The sequence below is a fragment of the Anopheles ziemanni genome, chromosome 3, assembly GCF_943734765.1.
Source record: "Anopheles ziemanni chromosome 3, idAnoZiCoDA_A2_x.2, whole genome shotgun sequence".
Taxonomy (NCBI): domain Eukaryota; kingdom Metazoa; phylum Arthropoda; class Insecta; order Diptera; family Culicidae; genus Anopheles; species Anopheles ziemanni.
The window spans coordinates 75,161,426-75,172,416 of NC_080706.1; the positions used below are offsets into that span (position 1 = coordinate 75,161,426).

At 46.2% G+C, this 10,991-nt stretch overlaps 1 protein-coding gene across 1 annotated transcript; it reads right to left on the minus strand.

Moving 5' to 3' along the window:
- Positions 1-1,128: 1,128 nt before the first annotated feature.
- On the minus strand, positions 1,129-9,377 carry LOC131286246 (kinetochore-associated protein 1). Its single transcript, XM_058315177.1, has 10 exons — positions 9,282-9,377; positions 8,974-9,209; positions 8,509-8,907; positions 8,239-8,429; positions 7,724-8,169; positions 6,418-7,635; positions 4,464-5,625; positions 3,238-4,247; positions 1,406-2,665; positions 1,129-1,330 (listed from the first exon to the last, which is right to left on the minus strand). Exons 1-10 carry the CDS (start codon positions 9,375-9,377, stop codon positions 1,187-1,189), a joined length of 6,162 nt encoding a protein of 2,053 aa, XP_058171160.1. The 3' UTR covers positions 1,129-1,186.
- Between the last annotated feature and the right edge of the window lie 1,614 nt (positions 9,378-10,991).

A 10,991-nucleotide genomic window follows, 5' to 3' on the forward strand; every position in this document is an offset into this window, starting at 1 on the left:
GTTTTAGTTAGACAATTAGATTGTTCATAGACCATTGGGGTTTTTCTGAACAGTTAATGCATTTCAGAAATAATCAGGATGAATTTTGTTACTACTTTTTAAACTTTTTATAATTAAACATAAATGTTAGTTTCGCCATAATACAGTTGGTCCCCGCAGTACGCGATACTCGATATACGCGAATTCGCAATACGCGATTTTTTAAAACTGACAGCTCATAGCGTTGCTCGAGTTTTGATTAGTCAATTTTACTTTGTTTTGGTAGAATGAAGTTTTTAATATGCACTTTTTAACAGAGATATTATTATGCAATATAAGAAATGGAACACTCATTAGTTATTTGGATAAAAGATATGTTAAATAAGCGGTTCCCTCTCAGTGTCAACTCTTCAATATGGGGTATAAACGATATGGCAGAGGAAATCCGCAATACGCGAAAATTCGATATACGCTATTGCGTTCGGTCCCAAACATTCGCGTACTGCGGGGACCAACTGTACTCTGCCTTACTTATAAACACTTTGGGAAATTTGTTTTCAAGTTTTTTTTTTTAAATGCTGTTCAAAGAATAACGTATTTAATTTATATGGGTCGTTACTGAAAACTGTTTTGTTTAACAGATAAAAGGAATCGTAAATGATAATATGATAGAATATATAAGGTACGCAAAGTAATAACGGCCGTTTTTGTACTTGTGTCGTTTTTATTAGAAAAAACTAGTCCAATAAAAGTATTGCCCATTATTCTATATTACTTAAGTTAAGAACAAATTTGTTCTACCTTTCGGATAAACCGCGTATTCCAATTCGGAAAAATACTACGCCCTTGACCCCTCCTTCCGTATCGTGCCTAATTAGTTCAGTCGTAACGATATGCCCTGATGATGCTCTTCTATGTTTACGGAGGTGCTGCTCAAAGCAAGACAAGCTGTCGGGAGTGGTCATTGGGGGCCGTTATTTATTTGCGAACCTAATACTGTTCTATCTTGAGAATCTTAAGTACATTTTTCGGTTTTATAAAAAAAATTATTTCAGATCGCATAATTTCGTATTGTTAACGACGATAATAGATTTGCTTAAGAATGCTTTTAATTATTTTGACTTTAACAACTAATACATATGGCGTTAAGTTAACAAAAGGGATTAAAATGGGTGAATAAGTACCGAAGGGCGACCACCATCGCTATTTATCGCCATCGCTTTGTCGGGGGTGACGATTCGTTAAGCTTTAATTCTCTGCATACGGCCTTCGTAATGGTAGTCACTAGACCAAACTCTTCTAGCTCTCGTATTTGCTCGATCAAATTCGGTGCGGTTAGGTTGGCGATCAGCTGTAAGAAAAAGGGAATGAGATTAGTTAAAACGGTGCCTCAGTTCGGATACACACAACATCCCGGGGGCCATACCTTCTTCAGTGCTTCCTTTTGCTCATCGGTGGCGAACCCGATCAGCACGGCACCCATGTTCACTCGATTCACGTTAATGCAAACGTCTGCCACCTCGAGCAGGTTCAACCGGAACGAGATCGGACACTTTTGCAGCATGACCAGCGAGCGGGCGAGCATGGTGTCCTCCGTAAGCGATTGCTCCCGGTTGGCACTGCGGAACGGCTCCTTGATCAGTATCTCCCACGCCATCCGGTACCCCTCGAGCCCGAACAGCTGTCGCTGGGCCGATACGACGTCGATCAGCGCGCGCAGGTTCGACACCAGCCCGAGCCGGGCCATCTGCTTCAGGATGCCGTTCCAAACCTGCGGCACGTAGATGCCATACCCGATGCAGATGAGCGACAGCGCCTCGAGGCCCTTCGGGTTGGTAGCGTGTGACTGCCAGAGCATCTTGAGCAGCGCCATTTTGTCCGCGCTCTCGAACTTTCCGATCGACAGGTGATGCATACCGAGTGATTTCAGCAAATGAACGCACCGGAGCGCCACGTAGCGGTTCTGCGTGAAGAACTCCTGGTACGAGGTACAGTTGTCGTTCGCCAGTTTGCTAAAGCACTGGTAGATCTGTAGCTGCTTGCCGATGTCGGATGAGCCCGTCGATGCGTCCACGCTGGAGTTGAGCTGGGCCACCAGAAACTCGACACTCTTCGAGCGCTCCCAGCTACTGAGGATGTAGTAGGCCCGGGCCATACACTCGTGCACGTTCGTTTCGTCCTCCTGGCTCTGGTCGGACACGTTGTGATCGTCGTACAGGGTCTCCTCCATCATCTCCTCAAAGCCATCACCTAGCCCTGGACCACCGAACATCGTGAGCCACTTCTGCAGCAGCGCCACCTGGATAGCCTCGACATCGAGATTGTGCAGCTTGCCAATATCCGCGGCGAGATCGTTCACCTTCACCTTCTGGAAGCACGAGTCGCTGTACAGTGCCCGGATCAGCTCTTGCGGTTGCTTCACCAGCTGGAACTGCTTCTCGTCCGTCACCCCGTTTTGCTGGAGTAGCTGCTGAGTCCGCAGCACCGGGTACTTGCGGTAGATCTTCTCCATTTTATCCTTCGCCTCGGGAATGTTGGACAGCTCTTGTTCGTAGTTGCGGGCGAACTTGTAGCACGTGTGGGCCGCCTTCACCTGATCGTCCCCGTCCAGGGCGTTGCACGCGATGTAGTACAGAATATGCAGCTTCGACGATCGATCTATTACTGAGTCTACGATGCGGAGGATCTGCAAACAAAAAGATAACTCAATGTGGTTTAGCCACAATTCCTTTTTTTCATCCAGTGCAGTTTTTGCGCACTGCGTGAAATTCAGTTAATCGCACTGCTTTAAATTCTTAACTTACTATTGTTGAAATAATTTCGCGATGTTGATTTGATTTTGAATTGAATTTGATTGATTGAAAGAAGATCGCGGCTATTATCTTGCTGAAAATCAATTTTTCATTCTTCGCATCATCAGTGAATTGGATCAAAAGGATGCCGAATCATGTTTTTAATACTTCTGAAAAATATCACATAAACTAAGCATATGTTGCAGAGTTTTAAGATGATCATCATGATGAATTGAAAATATATTATTTTGCGTTTTAGGAATTTCCTTTTAAAAACTATTGTCGTTTTAATTTTAACTATTGTCGTTTAATGATTTGATTCAGAATTGATTCAGAAAAATTCTCAAACTAATGTAGTCAAAGGGAAACATATCGTTGAAAACTACAAAACTTTGTTCAAAAAAAGAAAATTAAGAATTAAAACGAGGGTGCGTTTATAAGAATTCCGAGCACTGCTCCAACTTACCGCCTGCAAGAACGCTTTGTTCTTCGTTTGTCGGTTCCACTCGGACTGCTGGAATAGTTCCTTGTGCTGTATCTTGTACTCGTTGATCGAGTTGACCACGGTCGAGCGGCAGAAGTAGTCGTTCATCTCGTTCGGGTCCAACCCCTCCAGGAGTGCCTTCATGTGCACCAGCACGAGCAGCTTGCGGTAGTTCTCTATCGTGATGTCGTCCTTGAGCAGACTCTTCAACGGCTGGCGGACGAACAACCAGAACGGGTAGCGAAACTTGGCAATCTCCGGCAGCATATCGCCATCCGGGTGCACCCGCATCCACGCCTCCAGCTCGGCCTGGGCGGGCCGGTGCCGTCGGCGGCCGGTGAGCGTCGACTGCATGTAGCCTAGGATTTTACGCCAGTGGACAATCTCGTCGCTTGCCTCGCTGAACTGCGCCAAGATGTCGAAGATGGCGAAAAACTGCTCATAGAAGTAGCTGTTCGCATGCTCCATGTACTTGGTCAGCTGGGAGCACAGTAGCACCGCGTTGCCGATCTCGTCGAGGTATGGCCGCACTTGCGCCAGCATCGCCTCCGATGTATCGTGCACCTGTACCTGCTCGTGCCCAAACTCGTCCGTGTGGACCGTAAAGGAGAGCTCCTGGCGGCCGAAGTAGGTGACGATCTGCGAAACCACCATCTGCTGATAATCCCAGCTGAACGCGTCGCTCATCTTGCGCAGCAGCTCCACGCCGATCAGCTTGTGCGTGAGCTCCTTCATTAGGTCCGCTTGCGAGTGGAAGACGAACGCCTTCTTCGTCTTCAGGGCCGGGTCCAGCTTACACAGCTCGTGGAAGAGCGTGTAGCGCAAACGTTGCCTCCGCTCCTCAACCGCCTTTTCCTCCTGTCCGAGGGTGAAATAGTAGAACTCGAGCAGCGTGTGCAGGGAAACGCGTTGCGACTCGTTGGTAAGTTGTGTTCGCAAGTAATCCAAGCACATATCACGCTGTTCGCACGTAAATAGCGTCATTATAGCACCTTAAATTAAAAAAAAAAACAATATTTTTAAGAAGGAAAATGGTACTCCGCATCTTAGTGCCTACATTGCTACACCGCCTCTCTTTACCAGTTCATTATCGTTCATTTATTCGAACTTCAATTCCCAGCCGGCAATTTTCGCAACTTATTTGCAATCGATCTAAACAGGAAAGAGGTTGGTTTGGCGTATTGAAGTTTTGTAAATTAAATACTTACTACTGTAGTTGGGGTCCTTCTGCGATAGCATATACTTGATGGATTTACGATACACGTTCTCGGCGTAGTTCATCGGTACAAGCAACCCGATCGCGGGCTTGTAAGACATCAGCAAGTGTACGACGTTCACCACCGGAGGGTACTGTTTCGCCCGGATTAGATGGTCCAGGGTGGTCTGGAATTCGTTCGAAATTAACACCTCATCCATCGGTTCCATCCGCTGCAACAGGTGCACGAACGTTTGCGACGGTTTGGCGTCCCGCACTCGGCACAGCAGCACTTGCATCGCCAACCCCACACACTTGACGATCGTTTCCTGTTCCTGCACGTGCCGGTTCCGCGGCACGGTCACCTGATCGAAGTCATCGTTTACCACGTCGAACGTGGAAAGCGATTCCCGCTTCGAGTGGCCGTTTGTTGGTGGGGATTTTCCGTTCATCGACACGATGGTTTCCTTCGACAGCCGCTCGTACATGGAGCTAAAGACGGGCTCGGGAACGATCGTACGGCGGTGGCTTTCGAATTCAATTCCGGACGGGTAGTAGCGCACGCCGATCTGGATCCAGCGCAGCAGCTCGAACCGGATAGCCGTTTGAGCGGGGCATCCGCCGGTGGTGCGGTAAAGTAGCTCGCGACAGATGGGGAAGGTAAGCGGATCTTCGACCCAACCGGAGCACCCACTGTCATGCAGGAGCCTCATCTGCTGGGCCAACAGCAGCGACACGATGCGGTGTACCGGGGTGAACGCATCCGGTTGGCGCAAATCGGACATCTCTGGAAGCTGGGCCGCCAGCAAGCAGCTCATGTGGACGTTGTCCAGCAGCAGCATCACTTCGTGCAGACAGTCCAGCAGGTTGTACCGGAGCAGCGAGGAAAGGCGGCGGGATGCACCAAGCAGCAGGTCGAGAAATTGTTCCCGATTGTCCTTGATCTTGGAGAGCACGAATCGAATGCCGGCCTGGAGCAGTGCGGAGCGTTCGGAAGCGTCGTTGAAACTTTGACACGTTACGGACAGCCCGAACTCGGTGCGCAGCTGAACGATGTTAACGATCTGTTGGATGCTTTTCTGCTGCAGCGGTTCCGCACGGTGTTTCAACATTTGAAGTGCCTCGAGGTACGCCATCGCCAGGTCTTTTGAAATCTTTCCTCCGTCGACCATGCGCTACACAACCAACGTAGAAATGATAAATTTTAGTCTTTGGGGTTTCTACGCAGACGATTTTGCAATATCATCTGCAGGCAAACATGTAAAAACAGATGTTAAAAATCTTAATCTAAGAAAAAAGTCTAAGAAATATGAGCGATGTTGTACGAAACGAAAACGTCTAAAAATGACGAAAGCTTAGTTTTAACTTTTAAATCAACAATAATTAGCCTAATCAGTTATTAAAACAAAATATCGAATGTAAAAAGCCCGTTGATTACCGAAAATGAATGGTAAAATTAACATTCAGAACTGTAAGTGAATAATGTAATCCGAAACATTCGTACACAAAGTGCAGCGTAAACAAAATGCAAATATGATAAAATTTAAATGTTGAGTAAATATATTATCTATTCAAAAAAGCAAGGAAACAAAAGTGATTCCAAAAGTTTGAAGAAGAAAAAATTGATAATACTTAGTTGGGACGACAGCAAAAATTATCAGTTCGTTTCACCGAACAAAGTCGAGAATGTCCCGAGAAATTGAAATTTTAATCTTGAACCTTACTCAAAATGTTTGATAGTGTTATTTGAGGTGAATACATTTTGTTCAAGTTTATCCTACAAAATTTCACAATTTCGCTGCCGATTACAGGGTCAGATATTAAGATTTACTACAGAGAGGAAGGACTATGTTATATTCTTCAAACAAATCGGTTCAATATTGAGTAAAATAAGATAGCAACGATCATTAGTATGACTTAAAAAAGGGGTTTCCGATGAATGCGTATTTAAAAAAGGCACCACTTACGATCATCATAGCAATGGATCCCCGACAGCACTGCTCCTTCCGGCTCTTTTCGAGCCCATCGAGATACTCGGCGGCGGCCAAAATGTCACCGTACTCCGCCAGCTTTGCCAGCACGCTCAAATCGGTTGTGAACGCGAGCTCCGGTGACGCCTTCACGATGGCCCGGATATCACCGAGCATTTCGGGCAGGTGCACTTTGAGCACGCGTTGGACCAGCAGGCGAGCGTTGCACGGAGCCTTGAGGCTCCAGCCATACTTGATCTTCAGGCACTTCAGGATTTGTGATTTTTGCTCGATCAGGATTTCCTTTGCGGTCGGGTGTCCGCCGGTGGCGTACTTCAGCAGCGAGGCGACAGTCGATGACCAGGGAACGGGGGCAGCACGCAGTATCGTTAGTATCATCTCAAGCTGCTGCTGCTCGTCGTACAGCAGCTCCACGAGCGTGATGCAACGCTGGTCCCAGAAGCTATTGTACTGGTTGGCGACCAGAAACTGGATGTAGCGCTCGATCTGCTGGAACAGTTTTACCTCCTGCCCGACAAAGAACTTGTACAGGAACTCGGTTACGATGCGGGCGAGCAGATTGAGGGGCGTTATTTGCAACAGCCGAAAGGCGGTGCTTTCCATATCCTCCTGCATGTAGCAATCGAGGCTGGCTAGCAGGTTAAACTGCTGCTTTAGCGTAACGAGATCACGCAGCGCAGCGGCGAGACGCTGCAGTTCCTCCATGTTGCTGTCGAACTGAAGCCGCAGGTCGATGAGCGGAAAGTTCACCTCCTGCAGGATCTTGATCGCGTCCTCGATGAACGTGAGTCCGATCATTGGCCAACCCGGGAGCTTTTGGAACGACTTGGCGCGGCCTACGATGAACTGCACCAATTGGTTCATCAGCTGCGGCAGGTGATGAAGCACGGGACTAACAAAGTGCAACAGCCACTGGATCACGTGCAGTGGAGATGTCTCCTTCGGGATGGCGCGTAGCAAGGCGGTCACTTTCGCATCATCCAACTGTGGCAGGATGCTGGCAAAGTGACGCGACCAGATCAGGCAAGCCGCATCCATGTCCTTCGGGAACAGCTCGGTGCATAGCTGTGGTAAATTGTCGTGGTACACGAACTGCTGCCAGTCTTGATCGATATCGAACGGATCAATCAGTTGCAGCGTTTCGATTCTTAGTACGCGCTCGTTGATATCGATCACAGGATCCATTTCAGCGTTCTGTAGGAGAGCAAACATACAAACATCAAAATATATTTTTGGCCGTCATTATCGGAAGATTGTTTTAGCTTCTCTTCAAACCACATACCCCACCGGTGGACACTTTGGAAAGGAGAAACTGAAGGAAGCGTTTCTTCATGTTTCTATCACCAATGCTGGCCCGGCGAATGCTGGTGAGATAATCCGTATCGTCGACCGCCGCCAGCACCTGCATCAATTTGCCAAAGATGGTCTCCTCGTTGCCCGCCGTCGAGAGCTCGTCGAGAAGCAGCTTGGCCCGAGTCTTGTGCACGAGCTGTAGGTCAAGATCGAACTGCTTCGCGAACACTTCCGCCTCATCCAACCGGCCAATCTTGAGCAGCTTTAGCAGCCGTAACGAGGGATCGGTCTCGGAGAGTATTTTCAGCTCGATCTCCTGCACAACCGGCTCCTTGTAGGTCTGACCGGCGATGTAGTAGATATTGGCCGAGTTTTTCGGCTGCTGCAGCAGCCAGGTATGTTCGGTCATTTCCATTTCCTGCTTTATTTCCATGGCTGTTTGAAAGAAAGCGCGTGTGAATAAATCGTTTTTTGTGTAAGCAAACTAAGATGTATGATGCTTACTTGGGAAATTGACAATTTTCATCAACTTCTTTCCATTCGCGTCCGCCTTTGTGGTGATGAGCATCTCTATAACATCCGCCGTGGCCTGCAGAGTAACAATATCGTCGATTCGGAACGTGCATGGTAGCTCCGACATGAGTTTCGTTAATGGGCATATTTCGAACAACTGTCCATTGTTCGTGAGGGCAAAACTAAGCGCAAAGAGGAAATAAATATCTTAAGTATGGTCTTAAAAAAGGAAAAACTTATCGATCCTGGGGCTATCCTTACACGCAGTTCATAAGGGTAAACATTTTCTTCACTCCTTTATACTCCGGTTTCAGTTGAACTTGTTCGGCTTTTTCTTCGCGGTAGAAAAAGATCGTATCGCTATTGGCTGCAGCGATCAACGGTACGCTGGACTGCTTTCCCAGGTGGTAGTGGCGGAGCGCGATGAAGCACACGATACGATCTTCAAACTTTTTACCGATCAATCGCTCGTACTTAGCAACATCGGCCAGTTGGTCGGGGTTCGACACGGCATCGATTGATTCCTCCACCATCGATTCATCCAGTGCGACCCGGTACAGCGTGCCGCGGGTGGTCTGCACCAAAAACCGTCCATTTCCCGTGTCGCAAATGCCGGCAAACGATGCACAATCGGTACCACGGTCGGTTGGTTCGATCGCACTATAAAACAAAATCAAAATTGCAATTAAATCTATTTGGTTACTAGACAAAGCTGGCGTTACTTACAATTCGAACAGCTTCACACCGGTAATATGCAGCCCAAAGATTGTCCCGTTTGAGAGCCCACATACAATAATGTTACCACTCGCTGAGACGGTGATGGTTTCGACCGAATATTCAACGTCGAGAATACTCGCTTCGTTGCAGCGCTTTTCATCCTGAAACAGTATGATGGCACTGTCCACCGATATTACCAATCGATTGTTCTGCAGGATACCATTGACGGTAGGAGCTCTTGTGATCTGCAACAATTGTGGGACAATCGAGTATGTAATGGCGTCTCGTAAGGCGTACGCGTTTCCATAATTTCCTACCGTTTGCTGGCTCGAAATACGCAGTAATCCATTCGTGCAGAACACACCCACTATCGACTCATCGATGGACGAAACAGGCTCGACACAGGACCACATAATCCACCGATAATTACACTTTTACACCGTAACAAAAACACAATCGCTTGTTTGCTGCTGACTGTTGACGCCAGTTTAGAACCGCCCTTTTTGAAAAATTGTATTTGTGACAGCTGACAAGTCAACAAAACCAAAGACAATTAACAGACAGGTCGGGTCAAAGTTGTTTTTTGCTCCGCCATTGTTGTGACAGTTGGTTAAAAAAGTGTTTACAAAAGTTTCCAGCCCACTTGTGGGAGATCTCCGCCAAAATCTTCGCGAAATACAGTGACCGGCAGGGAAAAGTGCCCACTTCGAATTTTGATGATTTTCGCTCAATATTTTTTTCTCAACCCAACTAAATATACTGCAAGTATTTTTCGTAAATTGTTTAACATATTTCATATAAGATCCACTAATGAGTAAGCGAAAACAAACATATTTTGATTTCGAGAAAAAAATAATAAAAAAAAGTATCTAAAAAAACAGTGACATGGAAAAGTGCCCACAAAGGCTATTTATTAATATACATAAAAACAAATAATAATAAATACATCTTAATATTTAATGTGCCCTCCTTTAGCTTTTAGCACTTGTGCAAGGCGCTTTGGCATGCTCTGCACTAGGTTTTTAAGGTGTACGGGATTTAATTCATCCCAAGCGCGCAAAAGAGCCTCAAAATATTGATTTTTGTTTGAAACACCAGTCTTGTTCACCCTGGAATCAAGAATTGCCCACAAATTCTCAATCGGGTTAAGATCCGGATCTCGGAATGGATTTGAATCGAAAGATTCGAATCCCTGTAGGGATTCAGTTTCCCCATCACTACTACACTTTGTATTACTGACAGCAGGTTTTGTTGCAAAACCGACTGACAGCATACAACTTCAAACTGACAGCATTCAATCAGAATTGTGAAGAAAATAATTATAGCCGCCTGGATGACACTTGTTTCAGGACGTGACAAAACAGGCAGTTTGTTGAATAAATATATGTAATACGTAGTTTTCAGGAACGTACACAGAAGTAAAAAAAATTAAACCTAGTGTATAAAATGAGTAAATGTAGAAATGATTGATACACGAAGTACTTTGACTGATAATTTTAACTTGGTACAGATAAGCTCGAGCTAATAACAAACGCTTTGAACCTCAATAAAAAAATAATAATTAAATGCAAGCAGATAAACAAAGTGTTTATCGGGTGGGGCAGTTGTATTTATGAAGGATTTTGTGGGTTAGAAAAGGGCGGTTAACCTTACCACGTGTAAATACTATTTATGCTGCATTTCCCCCCAACAGAGCCGAAGGAAACCCGATGACGCACGTGGCACTTTCGGTTTCAAACCCCACCAATCCGCATTTCACCGATATTCCTTGCAATATAGCAATGTGGGGCAAAAATGAGCAGGGCACCAATCGTGAGTACTGTTGCTTCAAAATCTCTTGCTTATCTTATGGAAATATTTGAGAATTTGAGGGTTAACAGGGCTAGTTTGTAACAAATCGTCACTAATGGTGTATGTATAAGCAGTTAAAAATTGCTTGTTCCACAGGTCGCTCTTTTGCCCCACTTTACCATTCGAAGCTCGCAGTTCGTAAAATGTACTACGAAAGGTTTACTGCGAGCGTGGCT

Coding starts and splice junctions, on each gene's coding strand:
- LOC131286246 (XM_058315177.1), bottom strand. CDS start 9,377: ATGTGGTCCTGTGTCGAGCCTGTTTCGTCCATCGATGAGTCGATAGTG. Junction 7,636..7,723: donor CCAAAGTGTCCACCGGTGGG/GTATGTGGTTTG, acceptor GCTCTCCTACAG/AACGCTGAAATGGATCCTGT. Junction 5,626..6,417: donor GATCCATTGCTATGATGATC/GTAAGTGGTGCC, acceptor TTGGTTGTGTAG/CGCATGGTCGACGGAGGAAA.